The sequence below is a fragment of the Thalassophryne amazonica genome, chromosome 6, assembly GCF_902500255.1.
Source record: "Thalassophryne amazonica chromosome 6, fThaAma1.1, whole genome shotgun sequence".
Lineage (NCBI taxonomy): Eukaryota > Metazoa > Chordata > Actinopteri > Batrachoidiformes > Batrachoididae > Thalassophryne > Thalassophryne amazonica.
In genome coordinates, this window is record NC_047108.1 from 116,560,879 (window position 1) to 116,582,307 (window position 21,429).

Consider the following 21,429-nt stretch of genomic DNA (forward strand, 5'->3'; position numbering starts at 1 on the left):
CATTATGGCGATTACAGCAAACAGTTTGGGCCGTCTTACCTGGTTTGGTGACCGAAACTCTTGACTGCTGTCATTCATGTACATGTTGTCACCATCAAACTGTGGACACACAGAAAAGAAACATAAACACAGCAGAAAAAGAAGAGGGGGGAAAAGGGGGGAAGTGGGGAACGGTGAGGAGATACAACAAGGAAATTCTCTTTACGGGTGGCCTGAAGTGTGAGACTAATGACTTTGTCACTTCGGTTAAACCTTGTGGTGGCATGGCAGCATGGGTAATTACTGTTTGTCAGCGGGCCAGTAATTAGGCTACATGAGCGCAGCGAGGAGAGATGGGCTTTTCCCTGTGGGCTGAGTGTGTGAATGAAACTGTGAGCGTGTGCACATGCAAACTGTTTGCGCTCCGCTTTGAGGCTGTGGCTCGTGTGCACACGTGCGTCCATATGCGTGCACTCCACAGTGGCAGCATACTGCATCTCAAGGATTTCACTAATCAGCCCTTGAAAGATCACTTGCTGCAGGTCCCAAAACAGTCCGACGCCGGGGTTAGGGCTCACAATACAGCCATGACCTTTGACCTCAAGGGAGTCAGCACTCAACAACAGGTCAGCGGCTGAGCGCTTGCATGCAGCATGCCAGCTCTGTTGCCGGTGCTAAATCCCTGATAAATTCCCCACTGGCACCTGCTTTGAGCAGCTACAAATAAAGACATAGCTCCAGAAACAAAAAAAGAGAGATTCTGTCACACAAACGGCTCAGCTGCCACTGCTCGTAACTGATCCTTTGCAGTGTCAAGGTGACTGAGAAACTGCTACCATGTTAAGAGAAAGACGTATTGTGTAATGCCCTTGGCTTTCAAAGGCATCTCCCTTTGTCATTCCATGCTTGCAGCAAATGGTAGAAACCTTGACTGGGCTGGATAATAGCGCTCGTGAACGCACGGCGCACACACACACACACACACACACACACACACACACACACACACACACACACACACACACACACACACACACACACACACACACACACACACGTCCAGGCATAAAGCCTCTTTTTCTGATTGTTGACTGAGGCCATTCCTGGGAATATCAATGCACAGAAAACACGGAGCAGACAGCAGATACGACATGATCAAACTAGACAACATTCCACATGAAATTCCTCAGACGGGAAAATACAGGGGGCCTTTTTATTTGGGGTGGTCTGCTTTGTGCCTGCAGAAATTGCAACCGCAGCACGTGAAAGATAAACACATGCAGGATACAACGGAACGCAAATGAATCACGAGATATACCTGCACCAAACAATGGCCAACTAAAGGTAGACTAATGGACGGAAATGGGCTCAATTCCTCAGAGTGAAATCGAGTATCTAAACTTGGAGGCTTGGGATGGTTAAAGGGGCTAAATAAGCATGTGAGCGAGACAAAGAGAGGAAGAGAAAGAGCAACAAAGAGAAGTGAGTGAACATGACCGCAGGAGGAAAGAGAGAGAGAATGAGTGTTTGCCTCGGGGCGATGGTTGGCTAACGATGCGTATCGTGGAAACCCTCATGAGAGGTCACTGGCTCATTCTAATGATTACAACCCAACACGAAAACGCAAAAGACAAGTGATATATGTCACAAACATTTGAGTCTCAGTCACACTTCAGGTGTCAATCCTGAATAATACAACAGACAGATACAGATATTAGAAAAAGAAAAAAAAAAAAAAAAACACATGCAGGGATTCCAAAACCTCCAGATGTGGATGTTCCAAAATGATGACGTCACACCTGGAAATGGAAACATAACCTCTTCCAGTCTACACACTTGCAAAGGTTTCTTAAGCTGACAAAATAAGTGGAAATGGAATTTAAAGCTGCAACAATGAATCAATTTGCTGCTTATTAATTGACTATTAATCAGCAACTATTTTGATAATCGATTGATCACTTTGAGTCATTAAAAAAAAACAACTCTGATTTCAGCTTCTTAAAGCTGTACAGCCTTTGGGTTTTTCAAGATTTAAGTCATAAAAAGAAAAAAGAATCCTGTCTGGCAGTAAACAATATTTATGGGTTATGAAAAAAAAAGACATTTGAAGACATCATCTTGGCTCTGGGATACATTGATCAACATTTCATTTCACCATTTTCTGACATTTTATGGACCAAACAGTAACAATGGACCAAAAAAAATAACTGTTTGTTGCAGACTCACTCGAAATTCCACTCATCTGAAGTATGTCCAGGTGAGACACACCAGTAGGCAGGATTTGTGAAGATGTTCGCTTTTGTTGTTTGTTTCTTCAGAGTTGACACAGTGGATTATCCACTGGTTGCAAGAAGATCTTCCTTCATCATGCACAATTAGTTTTTACCAAAACAGACTAAGAGTCTATAAAAGAGCGGGGGTGGTGGCCGAGTGGTTAGTGCACTTGGTTTCAGTGTTGAAGGTTCCTGGTTCAAAACCCACCCCTGTCACATTTCTCCATGTAATGTGCAGTTGTGTCAGGAAGGGCATCCGGCGTAAAACCTGTGCCAAATCAACATGCAGATCCACCTCAGATCTGCTGTAGTGAGTCCACGTGCAAACAAGGGTGCAGCCGAAGAGACTTAAGACACCTTGACACTTGCACGAATTTGATCCCTGCACTGGCACACAACCTGGGTATCATTCTGGACTCCACACTCTCATTCAGTTCCCATATCAAGAGCATCACCAAATCTGCCTTCTTTCACCTGCGTAACATTTCAAGACTCCGGCCGTAACTCACCGACTCAGTCACCGAAACACTCATCCATGCCTCCATCACCTCCCATCTGGACTACTGCAATGGTGTCCTGTCTTGGCTGCCCAAAAAGCCCTAGACAGAATGCAGTATGTCCAGAATCAGCTGCCAGGGTGCTAACTCACACCAAGCCCTGCTAGCACATCACTTCCATCCTCAAGAAACTCCACTAACTCCCAGTCAAAGAACGCATCAGGTACAAAATCCTGCTCCTCACCTACAAATCACTCCACTCACTGGCACCCAAGTACATCACCGACCTCCTCCACCCCAACTCCCAGTCACAGTCCCTGCGCTCCTTCAGCAAGGACTTACTCTCCACTCCCCGCACCAGACTCAGAACCTTCGGAGACAGGGCTTTCTGTGTAACTTCCCCTACCCTCTGGAACAGCCTACCCTCTCATCCATTCTGCCACTTCTCTGACACAGTTCCAAAAGCTCCTCAAAACACACCTCTTCTCTCTTGCCTATCCTCCCTAAACCCCCCGCCCCCCGCCCTCTTACCTCCCTCCTCCCACTCTTGTGAAGCGACCTTGGGTATCATGAAAGGTGCTATAGAAATCCAAGTCATTATTGTTTTAATTATTATTATTACTTTCATGAACTAGTCATGAACATTGCACAACCTATGCGAAAACACTGCGAGACAACCTGCAGCTGTAGATAATTTCTCTGTGATTCTGGGAGTGATGAGAGAATGGTTTCATCAGCCAAGTTCTGAGAGCAAATGCATCATCGGTTATGAAATTATTATATTATATAATGTGGCGTCAAGCAGTTCGCATTGGCAAGACAAACTGCGCAGCAATGCGGGGATCAAATTCGTGCAAGTGTCAAGGTGCTTTTCCTTACTAGACTATTCACCACCTGCCTTGAGCCAAACACTTGGCATCCACGTCATACTGTGGTGGATGTGGCAGTATGTGGCACCAAAGCATACTACCAAACATGACCCCAGGACCAGTTCAGAAAGTGTCCTTCAATGGGCCAGACGTGCTGGTGGGCTACAGTGACTACAGAGGATCAGCTAATTTCACTGATGAACTCATCCCATCTGCTCAAAGTGATGATAATCAGTGAAATCACCTGCTGGAGTCAGTGGCTGCAAAGAAAACCTGCACCCTCTTGGCCATTTCTAGAATACACTGGACACCACTGAGCTATATCCTCAGATCAGACTATAAAGGAGGATTTTCTTAAAAAGAAGACCTGAAAGTTCAGCTACAATTTGACTGGAAAAACAAGCAGCCAAAGGGACTTACTTTTTATACCAAAGTGTTCCATTACTTATGCAACCCATCATTTTGGCTTTTATCATTTTAATTCATTTATTCCAAGTTGCAGAGATTTGCTTTGAGTTTGAGTTTATGGAAGATCATTTTAGAAATTGTTACATTGAGAAGCCTGATTTACTTTTCATATTTGAAATGGCATGAACAAATTAAAATGTGTGAAATATCAAACAGCCCAATACTTATAAATTCTATGCACTTAGTCCCCCAATGTTCAAGCTTCGCTGTCCCTCCGAGGAACACAGTCACATCTTGAAACTCCAAATACTCCTCGTTTCTGGGTGAGGCTGAGAACTTTTTTAAGTACTTTTGTTTGATTTGTGTTTGAGGTTGAGAGGCTGAAAATCACCACAGATCTGGTCAATAAGAATGTCTTTGCTGTCATTCCAGACTAAAAAAATTAATGTATCGTCATTGTGGCAATCCTTTGATGGCGAGGAGCATTATGTCTTGATTGACTGATTGATTCCTAGACAGGATGGTGGACGCGGAGAAAATCTACCACCATGGTCAATCTACGTAGAGATGCCTGTGTGTGGGTTTGTTTCATGTAGTAAAGTCATTGCACACCAACAAACACATGGTCCTTGACAGATCCTTAGTCTGGTCTAATGGCTGGGAAATCCCAGACAATGGAGATCTGAGGACTTGCTCTAAATTTCATCCCCCTTTATTCTGCCTGATCCACCATTGAGGACTTCGTGATTCCCTGTTAGAAGGTCCCCACCATATTTGATCCCAACAAGCGGTCCCCAACTTGATCGGTTACCCAGGTATCATAACGTGGGTGAGGGGTTGGATTTTGACACCCAAGTGTAGTGTAGCCTCATCTTGGCCTTCCGTATTTCCAATGAACTCTTCTCCTGTGAAAGCCTCTGCATATGCTTGCCTAACTGAGTGGTTTTCCTCTGATTAAAACCCTTTTGGTATCATCACGATGCAAAGCCTCTTTGACCGGCCCTTTAAATTCAAGTGAAAAGGAAGAAAGTAATCACTGAATGACACCAGTTTACCCACAAAACGCTGATCCATCTCCAACTCCAGCACTTTTTAAGCACCGAATTCCCCAGCAAACCCAGTGCGAGTGATAGTTATTCGTTTGGTGGCGCGAGAATAAATTCAGTCAAAAAAAAGGCCAAAGACAGCCGACAAAGGTCAGCCATTTTGTGTTTCAACATGGCTGCCCATATATTGCGATGTAAAGCGGTTTCTGTCTGCTTCTCTTCTCTCAATAGCTCTCCTTTGCACCGCCTCACTCTCCCACTTAAAATGCCAATTTATCCTCTGCTCAATGCTATCAGCTGTGCCATTACTCCACATTTACTGCAGAAACCATCTTCCTGCTCCCGCTCTCGCCATCATTCCCCTTCGCTCCCTCACTTTCACTTCCCCTTTGCTTTCACCTTCCCTCTCTTCCTATTTATATTTTTACCCCTCACTTCTTTCTCTCTCTCCCTCTCTGCCTTCCTTGTGCGGTGCTTTCCCTCTCTTCTAGCGGGCCTTCGTGCGACGTTCTCCTCGGCAGTCTAATTGGGCATTCTGCCTGAGACAAGGGCCTCATTAAGCAGTAATTACACACATGTTGTTTTCGGCAAACATCTCTATTTGGATTGCTTTGCATGGCAATTGTTCAGCAGAGACCGTCGCTCACACACGGGGAGAGAGAGAGAGAGAGAGAGGAATAAAAACGTGGAGTAAAGAGAGAGAGGGAGGGCGGGGTCGAGAGAAAGGAAAATAATAATAGGATGTGGAAGAGAGACAAATGGAGAAATAAAGAATGCATAAACGAGGGAAGAGCGAAGCAGAGAAGACTAAAAGGATGAAAAGCAGTGAGCATTAAATAGAGAGATAGACGATAAATAAATGAAAAAGAAAGAGGTAGACGGATCCTGCGCAAAGAGAAAATGAGGTGGAATGGTCTCGAGATCTGCAACGGAACAAACTCGTGCATAAAAAAGCGAGAAAGTAAAGTCAGTGACAGACGCAGAACTGGGTCATACCGTGCAAACGTCGAGGAAGCTGAGCGTTTAAAAAAATAGTGAAACCGCCAGGTGGAAGTGATGCTAACGAGTACTTCAAGGGAAAAGTTAATATTTACACGATGCTAATGGTGCTCATACAACACAATACAGACGGTTCTTACAAATGTGAGATAATTCTTCAAAGCAACATCTGTTTGTGGGGGTGGGGGGTGGGGGGGGGGGGGGCTTGGATGACCTGTAAAAAGTGTGTCTTTGTATCGTCATAACTGTCTCACCATTACGGAGGAAAAATTAGCTCACATTGATAAAACAACAACAACAAAGCCTTTTATTTTGAAAGTCATGAAACCTCCTTCTAGGAAACAAACAATACGAGGTCTATTAGAAAAGTATCCGACCTTATTATTTTTTTTAAAAACCATATGGATTTGAATCACGTGTGATTACATCAGCCAAGCTTGAACCCTCGTGGGCATGCGAGAGTTTTTTCACGCCTGTCGGTGACGTCATTCGCCTGTGAGCACGCCTTGTGGGAGGAGTGGTCCAGCCCCCTCGTCGGAATTCGGAATTCATCAAAGTTTTTCCAAAACTGTGAGGCACATCCGAGTGGACACCATTCGACAAATTAAGCTGGTTTTCGGTGAAAATTTTAACGGCTGATGAGAGATTTTGGATTGTTTCTATCGCTGTAAGGACTTCCCACAGAGCGGGACGTCGCGCAGCGCCCCGAGGCGACGTCGTCATCCTGTTTCAAGCTGAAAACCTCCAAATTTAAGCCTCTGTTGACCCAGGACATCGTGAGAGAACAGAGAACTTTCAGAAGAGGTGCGGACGGATTGGCGTGTCGGCTCGCAGCCGGCGCGGCATGCCCGCCACAGGAAAAGCACCTCCGTTGGAAGCCTTAAGGACAATTTGGAACATGCCCTGCTGTTAAACAATTTCTCAGATACTCTCACTCAACTGAAAGCCACCAAAAGCCGCCTGGATTTTACAAATGGTTATCAACACGGAGGTGCTTTCCCTGTGGCGGGCGCACCGCGCCGGCTGCGAGCCAACGCGCCAATCCGTCCACACGTCTTTCATTAAAAAAAAATCTCCTTTAACAGTGGAATGTCCGGATAAACTGCTGATTCCGACCTCTTCTGAAAGTTCTCTGTTCTCTCATGACGTCCTGGGTCAACAGAGGCTTAAATTTGGAGGTTTTCAGCTTGAAACAGGATGACGACGTCGCCTCGGAGCGCTGCGCGACGTCCCGCTCCGTGGGAAGTCCTTACAGCGATAGAAACAGTCCAAAATCTCTCATCAGCTGTTAAAATGTTCACCGAAAACCAGCTTAATTTCTCGAATGGTATCCACTCGGATGTGCCTCACAGTTTTCGAAAAAATGTTGATGAAGCACAGCACCAGTCTCTCAGCAACTTCTCAGACAATGAAAATCCGACCAGGGGGCTGGACAACTCCTCCCACAAGGCGTGCTCACAGGCGAATGACGTCACCGACAGGTGTGGAAAAACTCACGCATGCGCACGAAGGTTCAAGCTTGGCTGACGTAAAAACATATGAATCAAATCCATATAGTTTTTTAAAAAAATAAAATGGTCGGTTTCTTTTCTAATAGACCTCGTATATCTGATATACTTTTATAACTGAATAAAAGCAAAATAAGTTGTCCAGCCTGGAAATAGCAGGTGCGTAATTATACTTTTAACCCAGCGACCTACTGGTCACCTCTACCATTAAATATTTGACTGATTATTTTAACAGTTCATCAAGTAACTGGATAAGACCGTGGCTCGCTCACCAAAGAACGAACATATGACCGATTACGACTCACGTTTGATGTGAAGAGGAAAAAAAGGGCTGCAGCCAACCTGGAATAAAGTCAACAAATTTCAATTCACTTTCAATTTCAATTCAATTTCAATTTATTTTCATTTATATAGCGCCAAATCACAACAGAGGCGCCTCAAGGCGCTTCACACAAGTAAATAATAAACATATATAAAAAACATAATAAACATAAATAAAAAAAACAAATAAATAAATGAATGTTGTTTGTTTGATGACTCTTTGTCGTACTTTGCTTAATTGATCTGTTATTGTTAGAACGGACTCAGCAGTCTGGTCTGCTGGAGGTTTCTTTCTGAAAGACATGCCGAGGGAGTTTATCCTTCCTAATGTTGCCTACATGCTTGCTCATGGGGGTTGGTAAGGGTAGACCTTACCCTTGTGAGGTGCCTTGGGGCAATTTATGTTGTGATTTGGGGCTATATAAAATAAACTGAACTGAGTAAGTGAGGGCGGCATGGCGGCTCAATGGTTAGCACTCTTGCCACATGGCAGGACGGTTGTGGGATTGCTTCCCAATTGGTCCCTCCTGTTTGGTGTTTGCATGTTCTCCCTGTGTTCTTCCCACTTCCAAAAACATGCAGGTTAGGTGAATTGGGGACTCCAAATTGACCATAGAGGTGTGTGTGTGTGTGTGTGTGTGTGTGTGTGTGTTTGTCTGTCTATATATAGCCAAAATTCAATACAGCTTATGTATAAGACATCAAATCACAACAGCACTCGTTTAGCAGCACTACACACGGGCTGTTTCACAGTCTGTGTACACAGGTATGTGTCACGGGCACCAAAAAATGTGGTTAATTTAGTCAAGTTATTCATCTGACTGGGGAACTTAAATGCCCAAAGTTTCAGACTTGTCAGATGTTTGTTTATATATATATATATATTAATTTCAAGATAGAAAATAACAAGTACAACCTTTCTGAAGCGGACTTCTTTTGACTAAGATAACTGTTGTGTAAATTATACAGACTATGATTAGTGAAATTTACCCATATATACTATCCACACAAAAAACAGTTGTATACTACAGGTATCCTGCAAAACAACATTTGTTTGTCTAAGGACCCCCGAAAATGGTGCCAGCAATGGGTCATTGAACAATGAACAGCCGGGAGAAGCGTCTCTACAGTCACCATTCGCCCGGTGGCAAAAACGACAGCGATGATGAGAGGGAAGATGAGCGGGAACCTGGCGTGTTTGATGGCGAAATTGCCCAGCTGTTCAATTCAGACACAGAAGATGAGGACTTCAATGGATTTGTGACAGAACCATAATAAAAAATAATGTGAGTACCATATTGTTGAATACCGGTAGTTCAAAGTTGTTAAAAAGTTAAAATAAACTCACCGTTTTGCTTCCGTGACCTTTTTTTTTTGTAGACTATATGTTTTAGCGTGCGCCTTTTGTCAGGGTTAAGTACCCACTAATTGAGGCCGCGCCTTATAATCCGGTGCGCCTTTTGTAAGGGTTAAGTACCCGAAAATTGAGGGCGCACCTTATAATCCGGTGCGCCTTATGGTGTAGAAAATACGGTACTCAGAGTATACAACTGTTATTGTGTTTGTGTATTCTCAAATAGTGATGGACTATAATCACTTCCGGAAAGGACAGTTTTTGACAGACAAGACATTTTATTTTTGAATGCCTGTTTTTCGTCATTTCCCCACTAGGCAATGATCCTGGGAGTTAGATTGTTATACAGTAGGCTTTGATAGGGAAATTAGTCTGTTTAGTGGTTACCTACTAAATAAATAATAGTTCTGGCAGACCATCAAAATTAGACATCATGGAAATGACACAGATATTCTGGTAAAAACTGGTATAATTAGAGTTCTACTGGTAAACAAATGGGGATATCAAACCAAATGACCATTGCTGCTGACAGACCAGTAGTAGTCATCATGTGGGGCAAACTAAACTTTGTTGGTCATTTCCACCTTGTCATTAAGCCAAACTTTGTCTTTAAAATCCACTTATGTACCCTGACTGTAAAACAACCAACATAAACAGTGATATCTAGATGCAACTCAGCCCATGGGCATGACAACGGTGAGGAAAAGTTGTCTTTTATCAGTTACAATCCTCAGGCAGACCAGTCTCGGTGAGGTGGCCATCTGCTTCAACAGTCCAAGGGTACTATCACACCTGCCTTGTTTGGTCTGGACATTTGGATTTTTCAGTTTGGTTCAAATCAAAATGGAAGGTGTGAAAGCTACAGTACCTCAGAGCATGGTTTGGGCCGAAAGGATAAAAATCTGGTCTGATTAAAAGAGGTGGTCTTGGTCCATATTATATTGGACCAAGGTCCGGTGCATTTGCAGTGTGAAAACACTTTTTGGATAGATTGGGCTTTGTGACAAATTACAGAAACAGTAGTAAAAGAAAGGAAATGGACAAGAATTTAATTTCTTGAAAGATACAACACAGTTTTGGCGTTCTGCACAGCAATATATCAAAACAGGAAACTCTAGACTCGGATTGTTGCTTAAAATGTCAACTTTTTGTGAGATTATGACTTAATGCCTTGCTTGCCTCTACTGGTGGTTGGCTCTCACTGCGGTATTGTATCACTTCCTGTTCCGGAGCACAGCGGTGTTTTGCTGTATCTGTTAGCTGTTTAATCTGCGCAGTTAGATTGATCTAGTTACCTAGATAACGATTTGTTTCACAGTGTAATCTTCACGTGCCTTAACTAAAGCACTCCCTCTGCTGAATCACCTCTAAATTATTTACACATTATTCACTTTGTGTGTTTTTAGGAATCCGCTGGCTTAGCGCAGCTACTAGCTCTTAGCTGGTTTAGCATGGCGGCTTCTCCTGTCTCTCCTGCACTTTTCTGCTCTGGGTGTGAAATGTTTAGTTATTCCTCGGCCTCTTTTAGCAGTAATGGTACTTGTAATAAGTGTAGCTTATTCGTAGCTTTGGAGGCCAGGCTGGGCGAATTGGAGACTCGGCTCCGCACCGTGGAAAATTCTACAGCTAGCCAGGCCCCTGTAGTCGGTGTGGACCAAGGTAGCTTAGCCGCCGTTAGTTTCCCTCTGGCAGATCCCGAGCAGCGGGGAAAGCAGGCCGACTGGGTGACTGTGAGGAGGAAGCGTAGTTCTAAACAGAAGCCCCGTGTACACCGCCAACCCGTTCACATTTCTAACCGTTTTTCCCCACTCGGCGACACACCCGCCGAGGATCAAACTCTGGTTATTGGTGACTCTGTTTTGAGAAATGTGAAGTTAGCGACACCAGCAACCATAGTCAATTGTCTTCCGGGGGCCAGAGCAGGCGACATTGAAGGAAATTTGAAACTGCTGGCTAAGCGTAAATTTGGTAAGATTGTAATTCACGTCGGCAGTAATGACACCCGGTTACGCCAATCGGAGGTCACTAAAATTAACATTGAATCGGTGTGTAACTTTGCAAAAACAATGTCGGACTCTGTAGTTTTCTCTGGGCCCCTCCCCAATAGGACCGGGAGTGACATGTTTAGCCGCATGTTCTCCTTGAATTGCTGGCTGTCTGAGTGGTGTCCAAAAAATGAGGTGGGCTTCATAGATAATTGGCAAAGCTTCTGGGGAAAACCTGGTCTTGTTAGGAGAGACGGCATCCATCCCACTTTGGATGGAGCAGCTCTCATTTCTAGAAATCTGGCCAATTTTCTTAAATCCTCCAAACCGTGACTATCCAGGGTTGGGACCAGGAAGTAGAGTTGTAGTCTTACACACCTCTCTTCAGCTTCTCTCCCCCTGCCATCCCCTCATTACCCCATCCCCGTAGAGACGGTGCCTGCTCCCAGACCACCAATAACCAGCAAAAATCTATTTAAGCATAAAAATTCAAAAAGAAAAAATAATATAGCACCTTCAACTGCACCACAGACTAAAACAGTTAAATGTGGTCTATTAAACATTAGGTCTCTCTCTTCTAAGTCCCTGTTAGTAAATGATATAATAATTGATCAACATATTGATTTATTCTGCCTTACAGAAACCTGGTTACAGCAGGATGAATATGTTAGTTTAAATGAGTCAACACCCCCGAGTCACACTAACTGCCAGAATGCTCATAGCACGGGCCGAGGCGGAGGATTAGCAGCAATCTTCCATTCCAGCTTATTAATTAATCAAAAACCCAGACAGAACTTTAATTCATTTGAAAGCTTGACTCTTAGTCTTGTCCATCCAAATTGGAAGTCCCAAAACCCAGTTTTATTTGTTATTATCTATCGTCCACCTGGTCGACAGGCGTGGAAAAACTCACGCATGCGCACAAATGTTCAAGCTTGGCTGACGTAAAAACATATGAATCAAATCCATATAGTTTTTTTTATTTCTATCGTCCACCTGGTCATTACTGTGAGTTTCTCTTTCCTTTTGTCTGACTTAGTACTTAGCTCAGATAAGATAATTATAGTGGGTGATTTTAACATCCACACAGATGCTGAGAATGACAGCCTCAACACTGCATTTAATCTACTATTAGACTCAATTGGCTTTGCTCAAAATGTAAATGAGTCCACCCACCACTTTAATCATATCTTAGATCTTGTTCTGACTTATGGTATGGAAATTGAAGACTTAACAGTATTCCCTGAAAACTCCCTTCTGTCTGATCATTTCTTAATAACATTTACATTTACTCTGATGGACTACCCAGCAGTGGGGAATAAGTTTCATTACACTAGAAGTCTTTCAGAAAGCGCTGTAACTAGGTTTAAGGATATGATTCCTTCTTTATGTTCTCTAATGCCATATACCAACACAGTGCAGAGTAGCTACCTAAACTCTGTAAGTGAGATAGAGTATCTCGTCAATAGTTTTACATCCTCATTGAAGACAACTTTGGATGCTGTAGCTCCTCTGAAAAAGAGAGCTTTAAATCAGACGTGCCTGACTCCGTGGTATAACTCACAAACTTGCAGCTTAAAGCAGATAACCTGTAAGCTGGAGAGGAAATGGCGTCTCACTATCAATCTATCTTTATTAGTTGGCTATGTACCACAGGCTTTTAAGGTGGCAGTAATTAAACCATTACTTAAAAAGCCATCACTTGACCCAGCTATGTTAGCTAATTATAGGCCAATCTCCAACCTTCCTTTTCTCTCAAAAATTCTTGAAAGGGTAGTTGTAAAACAGCTAACTGATCATCTGCAGAGGAATGGTCTATTTGAAGAGTTTCAGTCAGGTTTTAGAATTCATCATAGTACAGAAACAGCATTAGTGAAGGTTACAAATGATCTTCTTATGGCCTCAGACAGTGGACTCATCTCTGTGCTTGTTCTGTTAGACCTCAGTGCTGCTTTTGATACTGTTGACCATAAAATTTTATTACAGAGATTAGAGCATGCCATAGGTATTAAAGGCACTGCGCTGCGGTGGTTTGAATCATATTTATCTAATAGATTACAATTTGTTCATGTAAATGGGGAATCTTCTTCACAGACTAAGGTTAATTATGGAGTTCCACAAGGTTCTGTGCTAGGACCAATTTTATTCAGTTTATACATGTTTCCCTTAGGCAGTATTATTAGACGGCATTGCTTAAATTTTCATTGTTACGCAGATGATACCCAGCTTTATCTATCCATGAAGCCAGAGGACACACACCAATTAGCTAAACTGCAGGATTGTCTTACAGACATAAAGACATGGATGACCTCTAATTTCCTGCTTTTAAACTCAGATAAAACTGAAGTTATTGTACTTGGCCCCACAAATCTTAGAAACATGGTGTCTAACCAGATCCTTACTCTGGATGGCATTACCCTGACCTCTAGTAATACTGTGAGAAATCTTGGAGTCATTTTTGATCAGGATATGTCATTCAAAGCACATATTAAACAAATATGTAGGACTGCTTTTTTGCATTTACGCAATATCTCTAAAATTAGAAAGGTCTTTTCTCAGAGTGATGCTGAAAAACTAATTCATGCATTTATTTCCTCTAGGCTGGACTATTGTAATTCATTATTATCAGGTTGTCCTAAAAGTTCCCTGAAAAGCCTTCAGTTAATTCAAAATGCTGCAGCTAGAGTACTAACGGGGACTAGAAGGAGAGAGCATATCTCACCCATATTGGCCTCTCTTCATTGGCTTCCTGTTAATTCTAGAATAGAATTTAAAATTCTTCTTCTTACTTATAAGGTTTTGAATAATCAGGTCCCATCTTATCTTAGGGACCTCATAGTACCATATCACCCCAACAGAGCGCTTCGCTCTCAGACTGCAGGCTTACTTGTAGTTCCTAGGGTTTGTAAGAGTAGAATGGGAGGCAGAGCCTTCAGCTTTCAGGCTCCTCTCCTGTGGAACCAGCTCCCAATTCAGATCAGGGAGACAGACACCCTCTCTACTTTTAAGATTAGGCTTAAAACTTTCCTTTTTGCTAAAGCTTATAGTTAGGGCTGGATCAGGTGACCCTGAACCATCCCCTAGTTATGCTGCTATAGACTTAGACTGCTGGGGGGTTCCCATGATGCACTGAGTGTTTCTTTCTCTTTTTGCTCTGTATGCACCACTCTGCATTTAATCATTAGTGATTGATCTCTGCTCTCTTCCACAGCATGTCTTTTTCCTGGTTCTCTCCCTCAGCCCCAACCAGTCCCAGCAGAAGACTGCCCCTCCCTGAGCCTGGTTCTGCTGGAGGTTTCTTCCTGTTAAAATGGAGTTTTTCCTTCCCACTGTCGCCAAGTGCTTGCTCACAGGGGGTCGTTTTGACCGTTGGGGTTTTTACGTAATTATTGTATGGCCTTGCCTTATAATATAAAGCGCCTTGGGGCAACTGTTTGTTGTGATTTGGCGCTATATAAATAGAATTGATTGATTGATTGATTGATAATTCTTCTTTATTACTCTTGTTAGAATAGACTAAGCAGTGAATTGTTGTGAATTGGCACAATTAAAAAAAAAAAAGCTGAATTAAATTTAAGATCACACAAATTAATCACATTTAACTGAATAAAACTAGGTGACACTCTGCACTTAAATAGTCCATCTCTTGCTCCATCTTTTTTGTACGACTATGAGTATCATTAAAGTACTAAATACGCCAATGAACACCAAATCATCAGGATTTGTTTGACACATTTCCACAGATGTTCTGACCACTTTTAAAAACATATTCCAGCATGGTAAAACCATCCTTAACACGCTCATCTTTGCACAATGAAAATATCGCCCAATGTACACCTTCTATGGATGACATAATTAGTAGAGGCAGAACATTTGCTCCCAGTATTTATATTGCACAAATGACTTGTGTTCCTCAAGGAACCATTTGAGTCTTGAACCTACTGTAGTCAACATTCAAACAGACCATCATTAACAGCTACAGAAATATCTGCACATGACCTAATGTAACCACACAAAAGTTTGACAACTTTACAGTTTATAAGAGGGAATCTATAAGTAGAATACATAACACTTGTGACTTAAAAGCCTTTGCCAGTACACCAAGTCTCTAAAAATAATTCTCTCACCAAGCGGAATTAATAAGCCCCAGAAACAGTACACAACCATTCTGTGAAGAAAGGGGGGGTGTCTCATGCAAAATGTATGCGTTTCTGTTGAGCTCCCAACCACCAACCACCATTATTTCTCTTTTTACATCTCTCTCGCTACCTCCTCCTCTGTTCAATTAGCTGCAGGAGAGACCTAAGACAATGTGCCACTGATTTTGCCCAACTTGTCATTCCTCGTTTCAAAGACAGACGAGAGGATAAGCCACGTACACAGAGATGCACATCTGTGCAAGAGCAAACACGTTTATAGATATATTGGAAAAACTGTGGGACCAAACAATAAGAAATAAAAATCTAGAACCAAGAGAACAAATAAAAGTAAATATCTGGTGTTTAAGCTGTTGTTGCTGTAACCTTGAGAAGATTAAACTGACCAGGACCAGCTCATCGAAAAGAGAAGTCCTCAATCCAAATTAGGTGAAGGCCACTGGCTAAATTCTGGCTGATCAGTCGAACAAACAATCAATGAAAAAATAATTAAGCTGTAAAAAAAGGATCTGTTGAGTCGACTTGACTCAGTCAGTCAGTCAGGTCGTCTTGTTGCTTTACATGAATGTAAAGCAACAAGATGACTGGAACAATGACTTGGAACTTTTTCAACAATGCAACTGGAAACACTGACATTACGCTGTCAAAGGAACAAGATGACAACTGAGTCATTTTTATAGTGTAGAAACAACTGTTTCAATCTACAGTGTCAATATCAACTCAACTCAACTTTATTTACAAAGTATTTTAGAACAGCCACAACTGAAACTGTACAACCCCAATTCCAATGAACTTGGAATGTTTGTGTGAAATGTAAATAAAAACAGAATACAATGATTTGCAAATCCTCTTCAACCTATGTTCAATTGAATACACCACAAAGACAAGTTATTTAATGTTCAAACTGATAAACTTTATTGTTTTTTTGCAAATACTTACACATTTTGAAATGGATGCCTGCAACACGTTTCAAAAAAGTTGGGACAGTGGTACATTTACCACTGTGTTACATCACCTTTCCTTCTAACAACACTCAATAAGCATTTGGGAACTGAGGACACTAATTGTGAGAGTCATGATTGGGTATAGAAGGAGCATCCCCAAAAGGCTCAGGCGTTGACAAGCAAAGATGGGGCGAGGATCACCACTTTGTGAACAACTGCGTGAAAAAATAGTCCAGCATTTTAAGAACAATGTTTCTCTACATTCAATTGCAAGGAATTTAGGGATTCCATCATCTACAGTCCATAATATAATCAGAAGATTCAGAGAATCTGGAGAACTTTCTACATGTAAGCAGCAAGGCCGACAACCAGCATTGAATGCCTGTGACCTTCGATCCCTAAGGTGGCACTGCATTAAAAACCGACATCATTGTGTAAAGGATCTTACTGCGTGGGCTCAGGAACACTTCAGAAAACTATTGTCAGTTAACACAGTTCGTCACTACATCTACAAGTGCAAGTTAAAACTCTACCATGCAAAGTGAAAGCCATACATCAACAACACCCAGAAACATCACCGCCTTCTCTGGACCCGAGCTCATTTGAAATGGACAGATGCAAAGTGGAAAAGTGTGCTGTGGTCTGATGAGTCCACATTTCGAACTGTTTTTGGAAATCATGGACGTCGTGTCCTCCAGAAAAAAGAAGAAAAAGGCCATCCAGATTGAGTGCAGGTACTAAACTGGTCACGTGACTCGTGGTGCCATCTTGGGCTCAAAATAGTGTTCACTGTTAATCTATCTGCATGTAAATACAGGTATTTTATTTATTTATTCACTGAAAATGCTAGGTTTTTGTATTGTATGCCATCATATATATCAGATTTTGTATAACGGATTTTCACTCACATCGAATAAAATGTCCTTCCAATCACAATGTATTTACATTAAAACCCAGATCAGTCTGGATGTGCACAGTAACAGAGGTACAAATTAAAGTTCAGCACTGACACTCGTCGATTTGAGAAAAGTGGGACCGGAGTCATTTCTGTGATTAAAAGGCCGGCCATTTATTTTTTTCACACCATGTTCAGACTCGGACCCACAGCCTGGTTGTGCACCTGTTAAATCAGACACAAAAGGCTGTGATTTGACACTTTGCTACTTTCACTCTTTCATATTTTAATACTTTTTGCAGTGCGCACGGTGATTACAAATGGATCATTAATGTCCGCAACTTTACAGCACTGAGTGGAGAAAGATGAAAATGTTCAGCTTACCTTTGATTTGTAGGTGATGATTGTAGAAAGAAAAGCTTGTTGAGGGTCAAATGAGTCCAGAATAAAGCATGATCCAGAGACGGAGAACTTTAAAACTGTCACGCATGTCATTGCATGACACGGAGTGACACCTGTGCAGCTGCATAAATCAGGCTTTAAATTATTTAAATAAGTCATCATAAATTGTAACTGTATGTAAATTTAATAGCTTAACTATTTTAATATTTATTTTGATAGCACCTGTACCTGGATGTGTTGCTGTATGTGGCTAAATGATTTAAAAAAATGTTGAAAACATAAAAGGTTTATTCAGCAGTTCAGCGCAGTTGGAACCAAAATGGTGCCATGTTCTGAGCTGACGCCACTCTCTCAATTAAGGCACTCTACTCCTACATACCCGGCCTTTGGTGATATTTGAACTCAGAGGGCTGATGGTGTTTGCTAAGTGAAGATTTTGAATGCTGAAATCTTATATCCTGGAATGGAATTAATCATTTCATCTTTTGCCTGCTATAAGAAAGTCATGATGGAGACATCTGATCAAAGAGTTTTGTCATTTCACAATCACACTGGTCACTGATGTTTATGTAGGGATGTAAACAGCTATTTCGGCATCAGTATCACCACGAACATGCTCCGCTCTCCTATCACAGACGTTCCAGGGACACAATGTTCTTGATAAAATTTCATCTTTGTCTTTATGGTTCTTCACAAAGATGTTTAAATGATTGGGGTCCCGGCTGAACGTCCTGTTCACTGTGAGAAATGCTGTGTATTTGGTGTCAGTACTTTTAACACTCCCGGCCAAAATGCCATTGTGACAGAATGAGATGACACCTGTACCAGATTTGTATATTTGCAATCTGCGCATGCACAAGTTATCTGCACATGCGCAAAAAATGGAAAGTTTGTTGTGTACTGAGTTTATCCTTTCTGTGTGTGCAAAGGACTGCGCACACAGAAATTTATTCAAATTAAACCCGATTTGGGTCCGCACACAGAACGGGTAAACTTAGTACCAGGAGTGTGCGGTATATGTGGTACATGGTGTAAATCAGGGGTCGGCACCCTTGGAGACTACAGGAATACGTTCAACAAATTCAAAGCAAACAGCAACGTATTTAACTAATCAGTGTGGGCTGAGACTAAAATGAATCATAGGCTATGTCTCAATTAATATATCTTGCCTACCAGTCAGTGTGATCCCTGTCCTTGCTTTTCTTGGCTGAGCTTTTGTTTATCTGGGGTTCGTAGTTTGTCACTTTAATTGTAAACATGCCTCAGAATGGTCCGTTATCAAACGGCTGCGGATGGGGCTGAGCACACTTTTCATGTGCAAAAATACCTGTTTACACAGGTATGTTGAGCAGTTCACAGGAAACATTTATTTCTGTATGTATTTATTTATTTATGTTCATTGTTAGTTGCTTTTATATATTCTGTTGTGTTTCTATTCAGGTTCTTTTTGTCTCTTTCTCTAAAATTGTATATAATAAGTATATATTGTATATAATAATCATTATATTATTAATATATAAACAAAAATACATTTAAAAAAATATTACAATTTGAAAACAAATGCACCCGAACGTGATGACAGCTGGAACTGCTTAATGCTAACTTTTAACATTGAAAATGCCATAGACATGCTAACGCGTTAGCATCGCTCCCGTTTTTAAGTATAAAATACATCTATCAACTGTTTCAGAAGACCATAACAGGTCGGTTTAACATAAAAAAGGTAAATAATACTCACAGACGTATGCTCTTTAGGGTTTTAGCGGGGGAAAATTAAGCGAAAGAAAGAAAGAATAAACGAAGCGATAGTTCGAAGCACTGCTTCGATTGGTTCAAGGTTCAAAGCAAAGCCGCGCTGCAGAAAAGTTGATCACAGACCCACTGCAGGGTCTGTAATCAATGTAGAGAAATTATCATTTTCCTGACAAACACCCCCCAAAACAACGACCACTCTGAAGGACCGATAACAGAATTGTTAAGCAAAAAGCTTATTGATGTTGGTGGATCGAATCATTTCTTAACGTACCCAAAAGGAACCGGTTCTCGATACCCATCCCTACTTGTAACGCTATCAGGTAACTTTAATTTTGATGCACGCTAGGCTAATTTTACACATGGGTCTCTGGGAAAGTGGGCGGGAGCTGGGTGCAGAGCGCTGTGGAGCGAATGCGGTTGGAAGATCGTGCTGTCACTCAGAGATTTTTTTTTTTTTTTTGCTGATGCTGGTCCAGTGTTGTGCGTGCCAGTGATTATGCCGCCGCATGCCAGCAGTGGCACGCGTGCCATAGGTTGCCGACCCCTGGTGTAAATGATATAAATTTGGCCTATGGTAGAGATGTGGACTCCACCAACCAATCACGATAACGCTTGTTGATGCAAGCACAGTGACCATGGAGGAGGTGGTTAAAAAATATAAAATTGTGTTAATAGGCTGACTATAACGTGAATTATGATTAATAATTTCCATGATGTTTTTTTGTGAATTTTATAGTCATACTTGGTGTGTGTATTTGTAGAAAGCCGCAGCAAAAGTCTCATTTCCTCATTCAGCTCCCTCTTGGGGCAGGAGAAACAGAGAAAAAAAAAGCACACCTTCCTGTTTATCATTGGTGGAAACACACAACCTAAGCCAATCAGGATCACCAACCCACGTGGGGTGGTCTCTGAGGACTTTCTAGACAAAATGCCACGAAAGGCAGACAAAATTATCAACACTGCCTCCAGCTAGATAGAAGCAGGAATACCAAAGTGTGAGGTCATTCCAATGTCCAAAATTACATGTCCAACACAAGTCAGAAAGGTCTTTTTCTGAGTGGCACAAATATAATTTGTGTGGCATCTTACTGCATGGACATAGCTGTACCAAAAAAATGCCTGAAGCATTTCCTGCATTTTAATGTAAATAGTTGTATATAACTTTGTTTTGTTTATACATTTGTTCATGTTCCTGAAATTTACAATTTATATTTGCATTCTAAGTTATAAAAATGGTGTTTGTGTTTGTTTGCACTATTTTGCACCCTAGAGTGCTGAGTTTTAATTCTGACGTTTGAGATCTGCACAATAAATGTTCTCAAAATTACATTACACCTGTTTTTTGTTGTTGTTATTTATTTCATTATTTTTATCAATTTAGGTTTGCTAAGGGACTATATAACCCATTCAGAAGCATCTCCATGATCATTTTTACACAAGTTTATATCGTGATATATACCATTACTGTGAAGGGATTCAATGTGCACCGCGATATGAATTTTAGGTCAGATCGCCCAACCTTACTCAGTACACAAAAAACTTCCAGTTTTTCACAGAGACAAGATCAGAATTTATTCACGTTAAACCTGTTTTTGGTCCGTACACAGAAAGGGTAAACTCAGTACAAAACAAACTCCCTGTTTTTCATACATGCGCAGATAGCAAATAAACAAATCTGATGCCGGGGTAATGTTAGTACGTAACACCGGGTGCTTGGATTCAGTGGTGATTAACACTTCCGGCCATGCATGTGGTCGTGGTAATGCAGCTGTCGCTCTGCCAACTGCCATAACACATCACAGAAGAGTTGTAGCTAGTTAAAATCCTAATACTTTAGGTGATAGTACCTAATACCATATACGTATAAGTATAAGCATGCAAAAATGATCCCCCCCCACTCCCGTTACCCCAGTGTCTAGACAGACGGCACAGAACGTAGTTTTCAGATAAACTGTTTCGGCTTAATGCGGGAACAGAGGAATGGGCGGACATTTCACACTCCCTTCCAGATGGTGGCGATAATGCAGTTGTTGGTCT

The 21,429-nt window shown here is 41.7% G+C and overlaps 1 protein-coding gene across 1 annotated transcript in view; it reads right to left on the reverse strand.

The window, feature by feature from the left end:
• Nucleotides 1–21,429, reverse strand: part of LOC117512968 (thymocyte selection-associated high mobility group box protein TOX-like) — a 255,724-nt gene that overhangs the window by 143,408 nt on the left and 90,887 nt on the right. Inside the window, exon 3 of the mRNA XM_034173220.1 lies at nt 40–99. Coding sequence (XP_034029111.1) covers nt 40–99 — 60 coding nt within the window. The remainder of the gene's footprint in view (nt 1–39; nt 100–21,429) is intronic.